General features: G+C 28.6%; 1 protein-coding gene across 1 annotated transcript in view; it reads left to right on the top strand.

Annotated features, from left to right (window-relative positions):
* Window positions 1-24,010, top strand: part of nompB (intraflagellar transport protein 88-like protein nompB) — a 74,271-nt gene that overhangs the window by 46,374 nt on the left and 3,887 nt on the right. The window contains exon 16 of the mRNA XM_071670041.1: window positions 4,034-4,155. Coding sequence (XP_071526142.1) covers window positions 4,034-4,155 — 122 coding nt within the window. The remainder of the gene's footprint in view (window positions 1-4,033; window positions 4,156-24,010) is intronic.

Here is a 24,010-nt window from a genome sequence, read left to right as displayed (position 1 = left end):
GTAGTTTCTCACATGAATCAGCCACCAGCGCTGTATCATCAGTGAACAACAACTGACTCACTTCCCAAGCTCTCTCATCCCCAACAGACTTCATACTTGCCCCTCTTTCCAAAACTCTTGCATTCACCTCCCTAACAACCCCATCCATAAACAAATTAAACAACCATGGAGACATCACACACCCCTGCCGCAAACCTACATTCAATGAGAACCAATCACTTTCCTCTCTTCCTACACGTACACATGCCTTACATCCTCGATAAAAACTTTTCACTGCTTCTAACAACTTGCCTCCCACACCATATATTCTTAATACCTTCCACAGAGCATCTCTATCAGCTCTATCATATGCCTTCTCCAGATCCATAAATGCTACATACAAATCCATTTGCTTTTCTAAGTATTTCTCACATACATTCTTCAAAGCAAACACCTGATCCACACATCCTCTACCACTTCTGAAACCACACTGCTCTTCCCCAATCTGATGCTCTGTACATGACTTCACCCTCTCAATCAATACCCTCCCATATAATTTACCAGGAATACTCAACAAACTTATACCTCTGTAATTTGAGCACTCACTCTTATCCCCTTTGCCTTTGTACAATGGCACTATGCACGCATTCCGCCAATCCTCAGGCACCTCACCATGAGTCATACATACATTAAATAACCTTACCAACCAGTCAACAATACAGTCACCCCCTTTTTTGATAAATTCCACTGCACTACCATCCAAACCTGCTGCCTTGCCGGCTTTCATCTTCCGGAAAGCTTTTACTACCTCTTCTCTGTTTACCAAATCATTTTCCCTAACCCTCTCACTTTGCACACCACCTCGACCAAAACACCCTATATCTGCCACTCTATCATCAAACACATTCAACAAACCTTCAGAATACTCACTCCATCTCCTTCTCACATCACCACTACTTGTTATCACCTCCCCATTTGCGCCCTTCACTGAAGTTCCCGTTTGCTCCCTTGTCTTACGCACTTTATTTACCTCCTTCTAGAACATCTTTTTATTCTCCCTAAAATTTAATGATACTCTCTCACCCCAACTCTCATTTGCCCTTTTTTTCACCTCTTGCACCTTTCTCTTGACCTCCTGTCTCTTTCTTTTATACATCTCCCACTCAATTGCATTTTTTCCCTGCAAAAATCGTCCAAATGCCTCTCTCTTCTCTTTCACTAATACTCTTACTTCTTCATCCCACCACTCACTACCCTTTCTAATCAACCCATCTCCCACTCTTCTCATGCCACAAGCATCTTTTGCGCAATCCATCACTGATTCCCTAAATACATCCCATTCCTCCCCCACTCCCCTTACTTCCATTGTTCTCACCTTTTTCCATTCTGTACTCAGTCTCTCCTGGTACTTCCTCACACAAGTCTCCTTCCCAAGCTCACTTACTCGCACCACCCTCTTCACCCCAACATTCACTCTTCTTTTCTGAAAACCCATACAAATCTTCACCTTAGCCTCCACAAGATAATGATCAGACATATATATATATATATATTTTTACATGTGTCATTAGAAAGGTGGGAGGTATGCAGATTAAAAAGGGTAGTGAGTGGTGGGATGAAGAAGTCAAGTTGTTAGTGAGAGAAAAGAGAGGTGTTTGGATGATACTTACAAGGAAGGAGTGTAAATGACAGGGAGATGTTTAAAAGAAAGCAACAGGAGGTCAAGAGGAAGGTGCAAGGGTTGAAAAAGATGGCAGATGAGTGTCGGGGTGAGAGAGTATCATTAAACTGTAGGAAGAGTAAAAAGCTGTTTTGGAAGGAGGTAAATAACATGCGTAAGGTAAGAGAACTAATGGGAATATCGGTGAAGAGGGCAAGGGGGACGTGATAACAGGTAGTGATGAAGTGAGAAGGAGATGGAGTGAGTGTTTTGAGGGTTTGTTGATTGTATTTGATGATACAGTGGCAGATGTAGGGTGTTTTGGTCTGGGTGGTGTGCGAAGTAAGAGGGTCAGGGAGAATGGTTTGGTTAAGAGAGAAGAGGTAGTGAAAGCTTTGCAGAAGATGGAATTCGGCAAGATGTTGGGTTTGGATGGTATTGCAGTTGAATTTATTAAGAAAGGAGGTGACTGTGTTGTTGATTGGTTGGTAAGGATATTCAGTGTATGTATGGATCATGGTGAAGCGCCTGAGGATTGGCGAAATGCATGCTTGGCGCCATTGTACAAAGGCAAAGGGGATAAAGGTGAATGTTGAATCTACAGAGGCATAAGTTTGTTGAGTATTCCTGGGAAATTATGTGGGAGGATATTGATTGAGAGGGTGTACAGAGCATCAGATTGGGGAGGAGCAGTATGGTTTTGGAAGTGGTAGAGGATGTGTGGATTTGGTGTTTGCTTTGAAGAATGTGTGTGCGAGAAATACTTAAAAAACAAATGGATTTGTATGTATAGTATTTATGGATCTGGAGAAGGCATATGATAGGGTTGATAGAGATGCTTTGTGGAGGGCCTAAGAGTATATAGGGTGGGAGGTAAGCTGCTAGAGGCAGTGAAAAGTTTTTACCAAAGATGCTAGGCATGTGTATGAGTAGGAAGAGAGGAGAGTGATTGGTTCCCAGTGAAGGTCAGTCTGCGGCATGGATGTGTGATGTTCCCATGGTTGTTTGATTTGCGTAAGGATGGGAGGGCTTGGGAAGTGTCAGTTGTTGTTCGCTGATGATACAGCGCTGGTGGCTGATTCGAATGAGAAACTGCAAAAGCTGGTGACTGATTTTGGTAAAGTGTGTGAAAGATGAAAGCTGAGAGTAAATGTGAATAAGAGCAAGGTTATTAGATTCAGTAGGGTTGATGTAAGAGTCAATTGGGAGGTAAATCTGAATGGAGAAAAATTGGAGGAAGTGAAGTGCTTTAGATATCAGGGAGTGGACTTAGCAGTGAGTGGAACAATGGAAGCAGAAGTGAGTCACAGGGTTGGGGAGGGGTTGAAGGTTCTGGGAGTGATGAAGAATGTGTGGAAGGAGAGAGCGTTATCTTGGAGAGCAAAAATGGGCATGTTTGAAGGAATAGTAGTCCCAGCAATATTATATAGTTGTGAGGCATGGGCTATAGATAGGGTTGTATGAAGGAGGGTGGATGTGTTTGAAATGAAATGTCTGAGGACAATATGTTGTGTTCGGTGGTTTGATCAAGTAAGTAATGAAAGGATAAGAGAGATGTGTGGAGGTAAAAAGAGTGTGGTTGAAAGAGCAGAAGAGGGTATGTTGAAATAGTTTGGACAAAAGGAGAAAATGAGTGAGGAAAGGCTGACAAAGAGGATATATGTATCAGAGGTGGAGGGAAGAAGGAGAAGCGGGAGACCAGATTGGAGGTGGAAGGATGGAGTGAAAAAGAGTTTGAGCGATCGGGGCCTGAACATAGAGGAGTGTGAGAGGCATGCAAGGAATAGAGCGGATTGGAATGATGTGGTATACTGGGATCAACGTGCTATCAGTGGACTGAAACATGGCATGTGAAACATCTGGGGTAAGCCATGGTAAGGTCTGTGGCTATCTTCAATCAAAAGTCGTCAGTGACCAGCAAATAGTTGATGTACCCAACTACCTCAGAATAACCAGTTTACCACTCAGTTGTTTCACCTTTGGCATATCTATATATCTTAGAAAGCCATTTTTGAAATGAAAATAGTTTTTTGTATAAACAAGCTCCATACTGGAGCACTTTTTTCTTTTATGATAATTGTCATTCAGGAAGGAACTTGTACTCAGCTTCTGTTAGTATTTGAATAGTGTGTTGCTTCTTGTTCTGGCTGACTTGTTGGTCAGTAAAGTTTCACCATTTGGACTCCATTGATAATGCTGTCAGATATGTTTTCAAGATATAGATGACAGTATTTTTAGCTCACCCCATTTAGGCTTAAAAGAGCTTCTCATTTCAGATCTAATTATCTCTGGTGGATTTTTCAATGGGGATTTAAACATTAATGAGGATACATGCATTTGTTACATTCATGCACTGTCAGTGTTGCATTGAATTAAGAATCTGGCACATTTCAGAGCAAGCTCAAGAAGTGCCCGGAGTATACCAGGTTCAGCGCTTAGTGGAGGAAGAGCAACACGTCTCTCTCTCAGTGACTTGGAGGAGAATGAACCATATATACCATCAAATAAAGAAGTTGGTCTGTACAATAAATACAGCTCAATTGTCTTTTTTATCTGCTTCTTGTATTAACTGTTATATATGCTGCATATCTAAGATAAGATGGGCTTGTAAAAGTATAGAAATTACATTCGCATAATTACTCGAGTAAATAGCATTTAATTATCATAATTAGTCCAGGTGGTAATTAACCGGTTAATATCATGAATTACAGGCTTTTGACTCAAAATACTTAAATCTCATATTAGATAATATCTATACAACGATTTTCATTAAAATCTGAGGAAGTTGAAAATCTGAGCAAAAAAAAATTTTTCATGATTTTTTTTGAAAAAATAGATTTTCTTGAAATTTTCAGCATAGATACATTTATGTATGCTGAATACGAATCTGTGGTCAAAATCTAAAAATTCGTATAATTACTCGAGTAATTAGCATTTAATTTTTATAATTAGTCAGGTAGTAATTATTATTACCTTTTAATATCATGAATTACAGTCTTTTGACTCAAAATACTTAAATCCCATATTAAATGATATCTATACAAAGATTTTCATTAAAATTTCAGGAAGTTGAAAATCTGAGCAAAAAAAAAAAAAAATGCCAGGCTATAGCCTTGGATTTTTCTTGATTTTTTGAAAAAATAGATTTTCTTGAAATTTTCAGCATAGATACTTTTATGTATGATGAATACGAATCTGTGGTCAAAATCTAAAAATTCGTAGGATTGCTCGAGTAATTAGCATTTGTTTTTTATCATAATTAGTCCGTGTAATTATTAATACCGGTTAATATCATGAATTACAGTCTTTTGACTCAAAATACTTAAATCCCATATTGAATAATATCTATAGAAAGATTTTCATTAAAATTTGAGGAAGTTGAAAATCTGAGCAAAAAAAAATTGGATTTTTCTTGATTTTTTTGAAAAAAATAGATTTTTTTTTCGAAATTTTCAGCATAGATACTTTTATGTATGCTGAATACGAATCTGTGGTCAAAATCTAAAGATTCGTATAACTACTCGAGTAATTAGGATTTAATTTTTATAATTAGTCCAGGTGGTAATTAATACTTGTTAATATCATGAATTACATGATTTTTCTTGATTTTTTTTAAATAGATTTTCTTGAAATTTTCAGCATAGATACTTTTATGTATGCTGAATACGAATCTGTGGTTAAAATCTAAAGATTCGTATAATTACTCGAGTAATTAGCATTTAATTTTTATCATAATTAGTCCAGGTGGTAATTATTAATACTGGTTAATATGAATTACAGTCTTTTCACTCAAAATACTTAAATCCCATATAAAATAACATATATAAAAAGATTTTCATTAAAATCTGAGAAAGTTGAAAATCTGAGCAAAAAATAAATGCAAGGCTATCGCCTTGGATTTTTCTTGATTTTTTTTGAAAAAACACATTTTCTTGAAATTTTCAGCATAGATAATTTTATAAATGCTGAAACCGAATCTATGGTCAAAATGTAAAAATTCGTTTAATTACTCGAGTAATTAGCATTTTATATTTATAATTAGTCCAGGTGGTAATTATTAATCCCGGTTAATATGAATTACAGTCTTTTGACTCAAAATACTTAAATCCCATATAAGATAACATTATAAAAAGATTTTCATTAAGATCTGAGAAAGTTGAAAATCTGAGGAAAAAAATTCCATATATTTTTGATTTTTTTGAAAAAATAGATTTTTTTGAAATTTTCAGCATAGATACTTTTATGTATGCTAAATACGAATCTGTGTTCAAAATCTAAAAATTCGTATAATTACTCAAGTAATTAGCATTTAATTTTTATTATGATTAGTCCAGGTGGTAATTAACCGGTTAATATCATGAATTACAGTCTTTTGACTCAAAATACTTAAATCCAATATTAGATAATATCTATACAAAGATTTTCATTAAAATTTGAGGAAGTTGAAAATTTGAACAAAAAAAAAATGCCTTGGATTTTTGTTGATTTTTTTGAAAAAATAGATTTTCTTGATATTTTCAGCATAGATGCTTTTATGTATGCTGAATACGAATCTGTGGTCAAAATCTAAAAATTCGTATGATTACTCGAGTAATTAGCATTTGTTTTTTATCATAATTACTCCAGGTGGTAATTATTAATACCGGTTAATATTATTATGAATTACAATCTTTTGACTCAAAATACTTAAATCGCATATAGAATAACATCTATAAAAAGATTTTCATTAAAATCTGAGAAAGTTGAAAATCTGATGAAAAAAAAAAAAATGCCGGGCTGTCGCCTTGGATTTTTCATGATTTTTTTAAAGAAATAGATTTTCTTGAAATTTTCAGCATAGATACTTTTATAAATGCTGAAACCGAATCGGTGGTCAAAATCGAAAAATTCGTATAATTACTCGAGTAATTAGCATTTAATTTTTATAATTAGTCCAGGTGGTAATTAACCGGTTAATATCATGAATTAGTCTTTTGACTCAAAATACTTATATCCCATATTAAATAATATCTATACAAAGATTTTCATTAAAATTTGAGGAAGTTGAAAATCTGAGCAAAACAAAATGCCAGCCTAGGATTTTTCTTGATTTTTTTTTTGATAGAATAGATTTTCTTAATATTTTCAGCATAAATGCTTTTATGTATGCTGAATACGAATCTGTGGTCAAAATCTAAAAATTTGTATGATTACTCGAGTAATTAGCAATTGTTTTTTTTATCATAATTAGTCCACGTGGTAATTATTGATACCGGTTGATATCATGAATTACAGTTTTGACTCAAAATACTTAAATCCTATATTGAATAATATCTATACAAAGATTTTCATTAAAATTTGAGGAAGTTGAAAATCTGAGAAAAAAAAAAAATGCCTGGATTTTTCTTGATTTTTTTGCAAAATAGATTTTCTCGAAATTTTCAGCATAGATACGTTTGTGTATGGTGAATACGAATCTGTTGTTAAAATCTAAAAATTCCTATAATTACTCGTGTAATTAGCATTTGATTTTTATCATAACTAGTCCAGGTGGTAATTAATAAAACTTTAATATCATGAATTACAGTCTTTTGACTCAAAATACTTAAATCTTATATGAAATAACATCTATGCAAAGATTTTCATGAAAATCTGAGTAAGTTAAAAATCTCAGCTAGGATTTTTCTTGATTTTTTTGAAAAAATAGATTTTCTTGAAATTTTCAGCATAGATACTTGTATATATGCTGAATACGAATCTGTGAGCAAAATCTAAAAATTCATATAATTACTCGAGTAATTAGCATTTAATTTTTATCATAATTAGTTCAGGTGGTAATTATTTATACCGGTTAATATCATGAATTACAGTCTTTTGACTCAAAATACTTAAAATTCCATATAAAATAACATCTATAAAAAGATTTTCATCTAAATCTGAGAAAGTTGAAAATCTGAGGAAAAAAAATGCAAGCCTTGGATTTTTCTTGAATTTTTTGAAAAAATAGATTTTCTTGAAATTTTCAGCATAGATACTTTTATAAATGCTGAAACCGAATCTGTGGTCAAAATCTAAAAATTCGTATGATTACTCGAGTAATTAGCATTTAATTTTTATCATAATTAGTCCAGGTGGTAATTATTAATATCGGTTAATATCATGAATTACAGTCTTTTGACTCAAAATACTTAAATCCCATATAAAATAACATCTATAAAAAGATTTTCATTAAAATCTGAGAAAGTTGAAAATCTGAGGACAAAAAATGCAAGGCTATGGCCTTGGATTTTTCTTGATTTTTTGAAAAAATAGATTTTCTCAAAATTTTTAGCATAGATACTTTTATGTATGCTGAATCCGAATCTCTGGTCAAAATCTGAAAATTCGTATAATTAATCGAGTAATTAGCATTTGATTTTTATCATAATTAGTCCAGGTGGTAATTAATAATACTTGTTAGTATCATGAATTACAGTCTTTTGACTCAAAATACATAAATCCCATATAAAATAACATCTATAAAAAGATTTTCATTAAAATCTGACAAAGTTGAAAATATGAGGGAAAAAAATGCAAGGCTTTTTCTTGATTATTTTGAAAAAATAGATTTTCTTGAAATTTTCAGCATAGATACTTTTATAAATGCTGAATCCGAATCTGTGGTCAAAATCTAAAAATTCGTATAATTACTCGAGTAATTATCATTTAATTATAATTAGTCCAGGTGGTAATTAACAGGTGAATATCATGAATTACAGTCTTTTGACTCAAAATACTTAAATCCCATATTGAATAATATCTATACAACGATTTTCATTAAAATCTGAGGAAGTTGAAGATTTGAGAAAAAAAAAATGCCTTGGATTTTTCTTGATTTTTTTTAGAAAATAGATTTTCTTACAATTTTCAGCACAGATACTTTTATGTATGCTGAATACGAATCTGTGGTCAAAATCTAAAAAATCGTATAATTACTCGAGTAATTAGCATTTGATTTTTATCATGATTAGTCCAGGTGGTAATTAACCGGTTACTATCATGAATTACAGTCTTTTGACTCAAAATACTTAAATCCCATATAAGATAATATCTATACAAAGATTTCTGAGAAAGTTGAAAATCTCAGCAAAAAAAATGCCAGGCTATAGCCTTGGATTTTTCTTAATTTTTTGAAAAAATAGATTTTCTCGAAATTGTCAGCATAGATACTTTTATGTATGCTGAATAAGAATCTTTGGTCAAAATGTAAAAATTCGTATAATTATTCGTGTAATTAGCATTTGATTTTTATCATAATTAGTCCAGGTGGTAATTAATAATACTTGTTGATATCATGAATTACAGTCTTTTGACTCAAAATACTTAAATCTTATATAAAATAACATCTATTCAGATTTTCATTAAAATCTGAGTAAGTTAAAAATCTGAGCCTAGGATTTTTCTTGATTTTTTTGAAAAGATATATTTTCTTGAAATTTTCAGCATAGATACTTGTATGTAAGCTGAATACGAATCTGTGATCAAAATCTAAAAATTCGTATAATTACGAGTAATTAGCATTTAATTTATATCAATTAGTCCAGGTGGTAATTATTAATACCGGTTAATATCATGAATTACAGTCTTTTGACTCAAAATACTTAAATCCCATATAAAATTACATCTATAAAAAGATTTTCATTTAAATCTGAGAAAGTTGAAAATCTGACGGAAAAAAATGCAAGGCTATAGCCTAGGATTTTTCTTGATTATTTTGAAAAAATAGATTTTCTTGAAATTTTCAGCATAGATACTTTTATAAATGCTGAATCCGAATCTGTGGTCAAAATCTAAAAATTCGTATAATTACTCGAGTAATTATCATTTAATTATAATTAGTCCAGGTGGTAATTAACAGGTGAATATCATGAATTACAGTCTTTTGACTCAAAATACTTAAATCCCATATTGAATAATATCTATACAACGATTTTCATTAAAATCTGAGGAAGTTGAAGATTTGAGAAAAAAAAAATGCCTTGGATTTTTCTTGATTTTTTTTAGAAAATAGATTTTCTTACAATTTTCAGCACAGATACTTTTATGTATGCTGAATACGAATCTGTGGTCAAAATCTAAAAAATCGTATAATTACTCGAGTAATTAGCATTTAATTTTTATCATGATTAGTCCAGGTGGTAATTAACCGGTTACTATCATGAATTACAGTCTTTTGACTCAAAATACTTAAATCCCATATAAGATAATATCTATACAAAGATTTCTGAGAAAGTTGAAAATCTCAGCAAAAAAAATGCCAGGCTATAGCCTTGGATTTTTCTTAATTTTTTGAAAAAATAGATTTTCTCGAAATTGTCAGCATAGATACTTTTATGTATACTGAATAAGAATCTTTGGTCAAAATGTAAAAATTCGTATAATTATTCGTGTAATTAGCATTTGATTTTTATCATAATTAGTCCAGGTGGTAATTAATAATACTTGTTGATATCATGAATTACAGTCTTTTGACTCAAAATACTTAAATCTTATATAAAATAACATCTATTCAAAGATTTTCATTAAAATCTGAGTAAGTTAAAAATCTGAGCCTAGGATTTTCTTGATTTTTTTGAAAAGATATATTTTCTTGAAATTTTCAGCATAGATACTTGTATGTATGCTGAATACGAATCTGTGATCAAAATCTAAAAATTCGTATAATTACTCGAGTAATTAGCATTTAATTTATATCAATTAGTCCAGGTGGTAATTATTAATACCGGTTAATATCATGAATTACAGTCTTTTGACTCAAAATACTTAAATCCCATATAAAATTACATCTATAAAAAGATTTTCATTTAAATCTGAGAAAGTTGAAAATCTGACGGAAAAAAAATGCAAGGCTATAGCCTTGGATTTTTCTTGAATTTTTTGAAAAAATAGATTTTCTTGAAATTTTCAGCATAGATACTTTTATAAATGCTGAAACTGAATCTGTGGTCAAAATCTAAAAATTCGTATAATTACTCGAGTAATTAGCATTTAATTTTTATCATAATTAGTCCAGGTGGTAATTATTAATATCGGATAATATCATGAATTACAGTCTTTTGACTCAATATACTTAAATCCCATATAAAATAACATCTATAAAAAGATTTTCATTAAAATCTGAGAAAGTTGAAAATCTGAGGGAAAAAAATGCAAGGCTATAGCCTTGGATTTTTCTTGATTTTTTTGAAAAAACACATTTTCTTGAAATTTTCAGCATAGATACTTTTATAAATGCTGAATCCGAATCTGTGGTCAAAATCTAAAAATTCGTATAATTACTCGAGTAATTATCATTTAATTATAATTAGTCCAGGTGGTAATTAACAGGTGAATATCATGAATTACAGTCTTTTGACTCAAAATACTTAAATCCCATATTGAATAATATCTATACAACGATTTTCATTAAAATCTGAGGAAGTTGAAGATTTGAGAAAAAAAAATGCCTTGGATTTTTCTTGATTTTTTTTAGAAAATAGATTTTCTTACAATTTTCAGCACAGATACTTTTATGTATGCTGAATACGAATCTGTGGTCAAAATCTAAAAAATCGTATAATTACTCGAGTAATTAGCATTTAATTTTTATCATGATTAGTCCAGGTGGTAATTAACCGGTTACTATCATGAATTACAGTCTTTTGACTCAAAATACTTAAATCCCATATAAGATAATATCTATACAAAGATTTCTGAGAAAGTTGAAAATCTCAGCAAAAAAAATGCCAGGCTATAGCCTTGGATTTTTCTTAATTTTTTGAAAAAATAGATTTTCTCGAAATTGTCAGCATAGATACTTTTATGTATGCTGAATAAGAATCTTTGGTCAAAATGTAAAAATTCGTATAATTATTCGTGTAATTAGCATTTGATTTTTATCATAATTAGTCCAGGTGGTAATTAATAATACTTGTTGATATCATGAATTACAGTCTTTTGACTCAAAATACTTAAATCTTATATAAAATAACATCTATTCAAAGATTTTCATTAAAATCTGAGTAAGTTAAAAATCTGAGCCTAGGATTTTTCTTGATTTTTTTGAAAAGATATATTTTCTTGAAATTTTCAGCATAGATACTTGTATGTATGCTGAATACGAATCTGTGATCAAAATCTAAAAATTCGTATAATTACTCGAGTAATTAGCATTTAATTTATATCAATTAGTCCAGGTGGTAATTATTAATACCGGTTAATATCATGAATTACAGTCTTTTGACTCAAAATACTTAAATCCCATATAAAATTACATCTATAAAAAGATTTTCATTTAAATCTGAGAAAGTTGAAAATCTGAGGGAAAAAAATGCAAGGCTATAGCCTTGGATTTTTCTTGATTTTTTTGAAAAAATAGATTTTCTTCAAATTTTCAGCATAGATACTTTTATAAATGCTGAATCCGAATCTGTGGTCAAAATCTAAAAATTCGTATAATTACTCGAGTAATTAGCATTTAATTTTTATCATAATTAGTCCAGGTGGTAATTATTAATATCGGATAATATCATGAATTATAGTCTTTTGACTCAATATACTTAAATCCCATATAAAATAACATCTATAAAAAGATTTTCATTAAAATCTGAGAAAGTTGAAAATCTGAGGGAAAAAAATGCAAGCCTTGGATTTTTCTTGATTTTTTTGAAAAAATAGATTTTCTTGAAATTTTCAGCATAGATACTTTTATAAATGCTGAAACTGAATCTGTGGTCAAAATCTAAAAATTCGTATAATTACTCGAGTAATTAGCATTTAATTTTTATCATAATTAGTCCAGGTGGTAATTATTAATATCGGATAATATCATGAATTATAGTCTTTTGACTCAATATACTTAAATCCCATATAAAATAACATCTATAAAAAGATTTTCATTAAAATCTGAGAAAGTTGAAAATCTGAGGGAAAAAAATGCAAGGCTATAGCCTTGGATTTTTCTTGATTTTTTTGAAAAAATATATTTTCTTCAAATTTTCAGCATAGATACTTTTATAAATGCTGAATCCGAATCTGTGGTCAAAATCTAAAAATTCGTATAATTACTCGAGTAATTAGCATTTAATTTTTATCATAATTAGTCCAGGTGGTAATTATTAATATCGGATAATATCATGAATTATAGTCTTTTGACTCAATATACTTAAATCCCATATAAAATAACATCTATAAAAAGATTTTCATTAAAATCTGAGAAAGTTGAAAATCTGAGGGAAAAAAATGCAAGGCTATAGCCTTGGATTTTTCTTGATTTTTTTGAAAAAATAGATTTTCTTGAAATTTTCAGCATAGATACTTTTATAAATGCTGAAACCGAATCTGTGGTCAAAATCTAAAAATTCGTATAATTACTCGAGTAATTAGCATTTAATTTTTATCATAATTAGTCCAGGTGGTAATTATTAATATCGGATAATATCATGAATTATAGTCTTTTGACTCAATATACTTAAATCCCATATAAAATAACATCTATAAAAAGATTTTCATTAAAATCTGAGAAAGTTGAAAATCTGAGGGAAAAAAATGCAAGGCTATAGCCTTGGATTTTTCTTGATTTTTTTGAAAAAATAGATTTTCTTCAAATTTTCAGCATAGATACTTTTATAAATGCTGAATCCGAATCTGTGGTCAAAATCTAAAAATTCGTATAATTACTCGAGTAATTAGCATGTAATTATTATAATTAGTCCAGGTGGTAATAAACCGGTTAATATCATGAATTACAGTCTTTTGACTCAAAATACTTAAATCCCTTATTAAACTAACATCTATACAACGATTCTCATTAAAATCTGAGGAAGTTAAAAATCAGCAAAAAAAAAAATGCTGGCTATAGCCTGGATTTTTCTTGATTTTTTTGATAAAATATATTTTCTTGAAATTTTCAGCATAGATACTTGTATGTATGCTGAATGCGTATCTTTGATCAAAATCTAAAAATTCGTATAATTACTCGAGTAATTAGCATTTAATTTTCATCATAATTAGTCCAGGTGGTAATTAATAATACCTGTTGATATCGTGAATTACAGTCTTTTGACTCAAAATACATAAATCCCATATAAAATAACATCTATAAAAAGATTTTCATTAAAATCTGACAAAGTTGAAAATATGAGGGGAAAAAATGCAAGGCTATAGCCTAGGATTTTTCTTGATTATTTTGAAAAAATAGATTTTCTTGAAATTTTCAGCATAGATACTTTTATAAATGCTGAATCCGATTCTGTGGTCAAAATCTAAAAAGTCGTATAATTACTCGAGTAATTAGCATTTAATTATAATTAGTACAGGTGGTAATTAACCGGTGAATATCATGAATTACAGTCTTTTGACTCAAAATACTTAAATCCCATATTGAATAATATCTATACAACGATTTTCATTAAAATCTGAAGAAGTTGAAAATTTGAGGAGAAAAAATGCCTTGGATTTTTCTTGATTTTTTTAGAAAATAGATTTTCTTAAAAATTTCAGCACAGATACTTTTATGTATGCTGAATACGAATCTGTGGTCAAAATCTAAAAAATCGTATAATTACTCGAGTAATTAGCATTTAATTTTTATCATGATTAGTCCAGGTGGTAATTAACCGGTTAATATCATGAATTACAGTCTTTTGACTCAAAATACTTAAATCCCTTATTAAACAATATCTATACAACGATTTTCATTAAAATCTGAGGAAGTTGAAAATCTGAGCAAAAAAAAAAAAAAAAAAATGCCTGGCTATAGCCTTGGATTTTTCTTGATTTTTCTGAAAAAATAGATTTTCTTTAAATTTTCAGCATAGATGCTTTTAATTATGCTGAATACGAATCTGTGGTCAAAATCTAAAAATTCGTATGATTACTCGAGTAATTAGCATTTGTTTTTTATCGTAAATAGTCCAGGTGGTAATTATTAATACCGGTTAATATCATGAATTACAGTATTTTGACTCAAAATACGTAAATCCCATATTACGTAATATCTATACAAAGATTTTCATTAAAATTTGAGGAAGTTCAAAATCAGTAAAAAAAAAAAAAAAAAAATGCCAGGCTATATAGCCTTGGATTTTTCTTGATTTTTTGAAAAAATAGATATTCTCGAAATTTTCAGCATAGATACTTTTATGTATGCTGAATACGAATCTGTGGTCAAAATCTGAAAATTCGTATAATTAATCGAATAATTAGCATTTGATTTTTACCATAATTAGTCCAGGTGATAATTAATAATACTTGTTAATATCATGAATTGCAGTCTTTTGACTGAAAATACTTAAATCTTATATAAAATAACATCTATACAAAGATTCTCATTAAAATCTGAGTAAGTTTAAAATCTGAGCAAAAAAAGCCTAGAATTTTTCTTGATTTTTTTGAAAAAATAGATTTTCTTGAAATTTTCAGCATTGATACTTATATGTATGCTGAATACGTATCTTTGATCAAAATCTAAAAATTCGTATAATTACTCGAGTAATTAGCATTTAATTTTTATCATAATTAGTCCAGGTGGCAATTAATAATACTTGTTAGTATCATGAATTACAGTCTTTTGACTCAAAATACATAAATCCCGTATAAAATAACATTTATAAAAAGATTTTCATTAAAATCTGAGGAAGTTGAAAATCTGAGGGGAAAAAAATGCAAGGCTATAGCCTTGGATTTTTCTTGATTTTTTTGAAAAAATAGATTTTCTTGAAATTTTCACCATAGATACTTGTATGTATGCTGAATACGAATCTGTGATCAAAATCTAAAAATTCATATAATTACTCGAGTAATTAGCATTTAATTTATATCAATTAGTCCAGGTGGTAATTATTAATACCGGTTTATATCATGAATTACAGTCTTTTGACTCAAAATAATTAAATCCCATATAAAATAACATCTATAAAAAGATTTTCATTTAAATCTGAGAAAGTTGAAAATCTGATGGAGAAAAATGCAAGGCTATAGCCTTGGATTTTTCTTGAATTTTTTAAAAAAATAGATTTTCTTGAAATTTTCAGCATAGATACTTTTATAAATGCTGAAACCGAATCTGTGGTCAAAATCTAAAAATTCGTATAATTACTCGAGTAATTAGCATTCAATTTTTATCATAATTAGTCCAGGTGGTAATTATTAATATCGGTTAATATCATGAATTACAGTCTTTTGACTCAAAATACTTAAATCCCATATAAAATAACATCTATAAAAAGATTTTCATTAAAATCTGAGAAAGTTGAAAATCTGAGGGAAAAAAATGCTAGGCTATAGCCTTGGATTTTTCCTGATTTTTTTGAAAAAATAGATTTTCTTGAAATTTTCAGCATAGATACTTTTATAAATGCTGAATCCGAATCTGTGGTCAAAATCTAAAAATTCGTATAATTACTCGAGTAATTAGCATGTAATTGTTATAATTAGTCAAGGTGGTAATTAACCGGTTAATATCATGAATTACAGTCTTTTGACTCAAAATACTTAAATCCCTTATTAAACAATATCTATACAACGATTTTCATTAAAATCTGAGGAAGTTGAAAATCTGAGGGAAAAAAAAAATGCCTGGCTATAGCCTTGGATTTTTCTTCATTTTTTTTAAAATAGATTTTCCTGTAATTTTCACCATTGATAATTTTATGTATGCTGAATACTAGTCTGTGGTCAAAATCTAATAATTCGTATAATTATTCGAGTAATTACCATTTAACTTTTATCATAATTACTCCAGGTGATAATTATTAATACCGGTTAATATCGTGAATTACAGTCTTTTGACTCAAAATACTTAAATCCCATATAAAATAACATCTATAAAAAGATTTTCATTAAAATATGAGAAAGTTGAAAATCTGAGGGGAAAAAATGCAAGGCTATAGCCTTGGATTTTTCTTGATTTTTTTGAAAAAATAGATTTTCTTGAAATTTTCAGCATAGATACTTTTGTAAATGCTGAATCCGAATCTGTGGTCAAAATCTAAAAATTCGTATAATTACTCGAGTAATTAACATTTAATTGTTATAATTAGTCCAGGTGGTAATTAACCGGTTAATATCATGAATTACAGTCTTTTGACTCAAAATACTTAACTCCCATATTAAATAATATCTATACAACGATTTTCATTAAAATCTGAGGAAGTTGAAAATATGAGCAAAAAAAATGCCTGGCTATAGCCTTGGATTTTTCTTGATTTTTTTGAAAAAATAGATTTTCCTGAAATTCTCAGCAAAGATACTTTTATTTATCATAAATACGAATCTTTGGTCAAAATCTAAAAATTTATATATTTACTCGAGTAATTAGCATTTAAATTTTATTATAATTAGTCTAGGTGGTAATTAACCGGTTAATATCATGAATTACAGTCCTTTGACTCAAAATACTTAAATCCCATATTAAATAGTATCTATACAAAAATTTTCATTAAAATTTGAGGAAGTTGAAAATCTGAGCAAAAAAAAATGCCAGGCTATAGCCTTTGATTTTTCTTGATTTTTCTGAAAAAATAGATTTTCTTGAAATTTTCAGCATAGATGCTTTTAAGTATGCTGAATACGAATCTGTGGTCAAAATCTGAAAATTCGTATGATTACTCGAGTAATTAACATTTGTTTTTTATCATAATTAGGCCAGGTGGTAATTATTAATACCGGTTAATATCATGAATTACAGTCTTTTGACTCAAAATACGTAAATCCCATATTACGTAATATCTATACAAAGATTTTCATTAAGATTTGAGGAAGTTCAAAATCAGTAAAAAAAAAAAAAAAATGCAAGGCTATATATATATATAGCCTTGGATTTTTCTTGATTTTTTGAAAAAATAGATTTTCTCGAAATTTTCAGCATAGATACTTTTATGTATGCTGAATACGAATCTGTGGTCAAAATCTGAAAATTCGTATAATTAATCGAGTAATTAGCATTTGATTTTTATCATAATTAGTCCAGGTGGTAATTAATAATACTTGTTAATATCATGAATTACAGTCTTTTGACTCAAAATACTTAAATCTTATATAAAATAACATCTGTACAAAGATTCTCATTAAAATCTGAGTAAGTTAAAAATCTGACCAAAAAAAAATGCCTAGGATTTTTCTTCATTTTTTTCAAAAATAGATTTTCTTGAAATTTTCTGCATAGATACTTGTATGTATGCTGAATACGTATCTTTGATCAAAATCTAAAAATTCGTATAATTACTCGAGTAATTAGCATTAAATTTTTATCATAATTAGTCCAGGTGGTAATTAATAATACTTTTTAGTATCATGAATTACAGTCTTTTGACTCATAATACATAAATCCCATATAAAATAACATCTATAAAAAGATTTTCATTAAAATCTGAGAAAGTTGAAAATATGAGGGAAAGAAATAGATTTTTTTGAAAAATAGATTTTCTTGAAATTTTCAGCATAGATACTTTTATAAATGCTGAATCCGAATCTGAGGTCAAAATCTAAAAATTCGTATAATTACTCGAGTAATTAGCATTTAATTTTAATTAGTCCAGGTGGTAATTAACCGGTGAATATCATGAATTACAGTCTTTTGACTCAAAATACTTAAATCTGACATTGAATAATATCTATACAACGATTTTCATTAAAATCTGAGGAAGTTGAAAAATTGAGAAAAAAAATGCCTTGGATTTTTCTTGATTTTTTTTTAAAAATAGATTTTCTTAAAATTTTCAGCACGGATACTTTTATGTATGCTGAATACGAATCTGTGGTCAAAATCTAAAAATTCGTATAATTACTCGAGTAATTAGCATCTAATTTTTATCATGATTAGTCCAGGTGGTAATTAACCGGTTAATATCATGAATTACTGTCTTTTGACTCAAAATACTTAAATCCCATATAAGATGATATCTATACAAAGATTTCTGAGAAAGTTCAAAATCTGAGCAAAAAAAAAATGCCAGACTATAGCCTTGGATTTTTCTTGATTTTTTTGAAAAAATAGATTTTCTCGAAATTTTCAACATAGATACTTTTATGTATGCTGAATAAGAATCTTTGGTCAAAATGTAAAAATTCTTATAATTATTCGTGTAATTAGCATTTGATTTTTATAATTAATCCAGGTGGTAATTAGTAATACTTGTTAATATCATGAATTACAGTCTTTTGACTCAAAATACTTAAATCTTATAAAATAACATCTATAGAAAGATTTTCAATAAAATCTGAGTAAGTTAAAAATCTGAGCAAAAAAAAAAAATGCCAGGCTATAGCCTAGGATTTTTCTTGATTTTTTTGAAAGGATAGATTTTCTTGAAATTTTCAGCATAGATACTTGTATGTATGCTGAATACGAATCTGTGATCAAAATCTAAAAATTCATATAATTACTCGAGTAATTAGCATTTAATTTATATCAATTAGTCCATGTGGTAATTATTAATACAGGTTAATGTTATGAATTACAGTCTTTTGACTCAAAATACTTAAATCCCATATAAAATAACATCTATAAAAAGATTTTCATTTAAATCTGAGAAAGTTGAAAATCTGAGGGAAAAAAAATGCAAGGCTATAGCCTAGGATTTTTCTTGATTTTTTTCAAAAATAGATTTTCTTGAAATTTTCAGCATAGATACTTATATGTATGCTGAATACGTATTTTTGATCAAAATCTAAAAATTAGTATAATTACTCGAATAATTAGCATTAAATTTTTATAATTAGTCCAGGTGGTAATTAATAATACTTTTTAGTATCATGAATTACAGTCTTTTGACTCAAAATACATAAATCCCATTTAAAATAACATCTATAAAAAGATTTTCTTTAAAATATGAGAAAGTTGGAAATCTGAGGGGGAAAAAATGCCTTGGATTTTTCTTGATTTTTTTGAAAAAATAGATTTTATTGAAATTTTCAGCATAGATACTTTTATAAATGCTAAATCCGAATCTGTGGTCAAAATCTAAAAATTCATATAATTACTCGAGTAATTAGCATTTAATTTTTATAACTAGTCCGGTGGTAATTAACCGGCTAATATCATGAACTAAAGTCTTTTAACTCAAAATGCTTAAATCGCATATTAAATAATATCTATAAACAGATTTTCATTAAAATCTGAGAAAGTTGAAAATCTGGGCAAAAAAATGCAAGGCTATAGCCTTGGATTTTTCTTGATTTTTTTTCAAAGAATAGATTTTCTTGAAATTTTCAGCATAGATACCTTTATAAATGCTGAATCCGAATCTATGGTCAAAATCTAAAAATTCGTATAATTACTCGAGTAATTAGCATTTAATTGTTATAATTAGTCTAGGTGGTAATTAACCGGTTAATATCATGAATTACAGTCTTTTGAATCAAAATACTTAACTCCCATATTAAATATTATCTATACAACGATTTTCATTAAAATCTGAGGAAGTTGAAAATCTGAGCAAAAAAAATGCCTGGCTATAGCCTTGGATTTTTCTTGATTTTTTTGAAAAAATAGATTTTCCTGAAATTTTCAGCAAAGATACTTTTATGTATGCTGAATACGAATCTGTGGTCAAAATCTAAAATTTCATATAATTACTCGAGTAATTAGCATTTGATTTTTATTATAATTAGTCTAGGTGGTAATTAACCGGTTAATATCATGAATTACAGTCCTTTGACTCAAAATACTTAAATCCCATATCAAATAATATCTATACAAAGATTTTCATTAAAATTTGAGGAAGTTGAAAATCTGAGCAAAAGAAAATGCCAGGCTATAGACTTGGATTTTTCATGATTTTTCTGAAAAAATAGATTTTCTTGAAATTTTCAGCATAGATGCTTTTAATTATGGTGAATACGAATCTGTGGTCAAAATCTAAAAAATTCGTATGATTACTCGAGTAATTAGCATTTGTTTTTTATAATTAGTCCAGGTGGTAATTATTAATACCGGTTAATATCATGAATTACAGTCTTTTGACTCAAAATACGTAAATCCCATATTACGTAATATCTATACAAAGATTTTCATTAAAATTTGAGGTTGAAAATCAGTAAAAAAAAAAAAAAAATGCAAGGCCTTGGATTTTTCTTGATTTTTTGAAAAAATAGATTTTCTCGAAATTTTCAGCATGGATACTTTTATGTATGCTGAATACGAATCTGTGGTCAAAATCTGAAAATTCGTATAATTACTCGAGTTATTAGCATTTGATTTTTATCATAATTAGTCCAGGTGGTAATTAATAATACTTGTTAATATCATGAATTACAGTCTTTTGACTCAAAATACTTAAATCTTATATAAAATAACATCTATAAAAAGATTTTCATTAAAATCTGAGAAAGTTGAAAATCTGAGGGAAAAAATTTTTTTTGAAAAAATAGATTTTCTTGAAATTTTCAGCATAGATACTTATGTAAATGCTGAATCCGAATCTGTGGTCAAAATCTAAAAATTCGTATAATTACTCGAGTAATTAGCATGTAATTATTATAATTAGTCCAGGTGGTAATTAACCGTTTAATATCATGAATTACAGTCTTTTGACTCAAAATACTTAAATCCCTTATTAAACAATATCTATACAGCGATTTCCATTAAAATCTGAGGAAGTTGAAAATCTGAGCAAAAAGAAAAATGCCTGGCTATAGCCTTGGATTTTTCTTGATTTTTTTTTAAATAGATTTTCTTGAAATTTTCACCATTGATAATTTTATGTATGCTGAATACTAGTCTGTGGTCAAAATCTAAAAATTCGTATAATTACTCGAGTAATTACCATTTAACTTTTATCATAATTACTCCAGGTGATAATTATTAATACCGGTTAATATCGTGAATTACAGTCTTTTGACTCAAAATACTTAAATCCCATATTGAATAATATCTATACAACGATTTTCATTAAAATCTGAGGAAGTTGAAAATTTGAGAAAAAAAAATGCCTTGGATTTTTCTTGATTTTTGTTAAAAATAGATTTTCTTAAAATTTTCAGCACAGATACTTTTATGTATGCTGAATACGAATCTGTGGTCAAAATATAAAAATTCGTATAATTACTCGAGTAATTAGCATTTAATTTTTATCATGATTAGTCCAGGTGGTAATTAACCGGTTAATATCATGAATTACAGTCTTTTGACTCAAAATACTTAAATCCCATATAAGATAATATCTATACAAAGATGTCTGAGAAAGTTGAAAATCTGATCAAAAAAAAAAAAAATCAAGGCTATAGCCTAGGATTTTTCTTAATTTTTTTGAAAAAATAGATTTTCTTGAAATTGTCAGCATAGATACTTTTATGTATGCTGAATAGGAATCTGTGGTCAAAATCTAAAAATTCGTATAATTACTCTAGTAATTAGCATTAATTTTTATCATAATTAGTCCAGGTGGTAATTAACCGGTTAATATCATGAATTACAGTCTTTTGACTCAAAATACTTAAATCCCATATAAAATAACATCTATAAAAAGATTTTCATTAAAATCTGAGAATTTGAAAATCTGAGCAAAAAAAATGCCTTGAAGGCATTTTTCTTGATTTTTTTGAAGAAATATGTTTTCTTGAAATTTTCAGCATAAATATTTTTATGTATGCTGAATACGAATATGTGGTCAAAATCTAAAAATTCGTATAATTACTGGAGTAATTAGCATTTAATTCTTATCATAATTAGTCCAGGTGGTAATTAACCGGTTAATATCATGAATTACAGTCTTTTGACTCAACATACTTAAATCCCATATTAAATAATATCTATACAAAGATTTTCATTAAAATTTGAGGAAGTTGAAAATCTGAGAAAAAAAATGCCTTGGATTTTTCTCGATTTTTTTGAAAAAATAGATTTTCTTGAAATTTTCAGCAAAGATACTTTTATGTATGCTGAATACGAATCTGTGGTCAAAATCTAAAAATTCTTATAATTACTCGAGTAATTAGCTTTTAATTTTTATCATATTTGGTCCAGGTGGTAATTAACCGGTTAATATCATGAATTACAGTCTTTTGACTCAAAATACTTAAATCTCATATAAAATAATATCTATACAAAGATTTTCATTAAAATCTGAGGAAGTTGAAAATCTGAGCATAAAAAAAAAAATGCCAGGCTATATCCTTGGATTTTTCTAGATTTTTTTGAAAAAATAGATTTTCTTGAAATTTTCAGAATAGATACTTTTATATATGTTGAATCCGAATCTGTGGTCAAAATCTAAAAATTCGTATAATTACTCGAGTAATTAGCATTTGATTTTTATCATAATTAGTCCAGTTGGTAATTAACCGGTTAATATCATGAATTACAGTCTTTTGACTCAAAATATTTAAATCCCATATAAAATATCTATACAAAGATTTTCATTAAAATGTGAGGAAGTTGAAAGTGTGAGCAAAAAAAATGCTTTGGATTTTTCTTGATTATTTTGAAAAAATAGATTTTCTTGAAATTGTCAGCATAGATACTTTTATGTATGCTGAATACGAATCTGTGGTCAAAATCTAAAAATACGTATAATTACTCGAGTAATTAGCATTTAATTTTTATCATAATTAGTCCAGGTGGTAATTAACCGGTTAATATCATGAATTACAGTCTTTTGACTCAAAATACTTAAATCCCATATAAAATAATATCTATACAAAGATTTTCATTAAAATGTGAGGAAGTTGAAAATCTGAGCAAAAAAAATGCAAGGCTATTTTTCTTGATTATTTTGAAAAAAATAGATTTTCTTGAAATTGTCAGCATAGATACTTTTATGTATGCTGAATATGAATCTGTAGTCAAAATCTAAAAATTCGTAAAATTATCCGAGTAATTAGCATTCATATTTGATCATAATTAGTCCAGGTGGTAATTATTAATACTGGTTAATATCATGAATTACAGTCTTTTGACTCAAAATACTTAAATCCCATATAAGATAAGATCTATAAAAAGATTTTTATTAAAATCTGAGAGTTAAAAATCTGAGCAAAAAAAATGCCAGATGTACCTTTTAGATGTACCTTTTCCAGTTGTCTGTTATCATACACAGTCCCCCATATTCTTGGAAGACATCTTTAACAGATGGCGTGCAGTTTGTCTAGCTGTTCCTCCATCTTTCTAGGTGATGTATTGAATGGGTACCAAATATCTATGAAGTAAAGTATCACAGCTATGATAGGTGTCGAATGCTCTGATTTACAGTTACGTTCAATGTCTTTTTTTTATATATATATATCTTTTTCATCAGATAGTATCAGCATTTTCTACATAAAACAGTATTCTGAACTTCAAGTCTCTTTTCTTTTTGTTTTAATTCCTTTAATTTCACCCAGTCACTTTCATTATAATCCATGGTGTATCCCTATCATGTGGATGAGTATGTTAAC

The sequence above is a fragment of the Panulirus ornatus genome, chromosome 14, assembly GCF_036320965.1.
Source record: "Panulirus ornatus isolate Po-2019 chromosome 14, ASM3632096v1, whole genome shotgun sequence".
Lineage (NCBI taxonomy): Eukaryota > Metazoa > Arthropoda > Malacostraca > Decapoda > Palinuridae > Panulirus > Panulirus ornatus.
The sequence above is the reverse complement of the archived record's forward strand: the minus strand, read 5'-3'. Positions and strand labels throughout refer to the sequence as shown.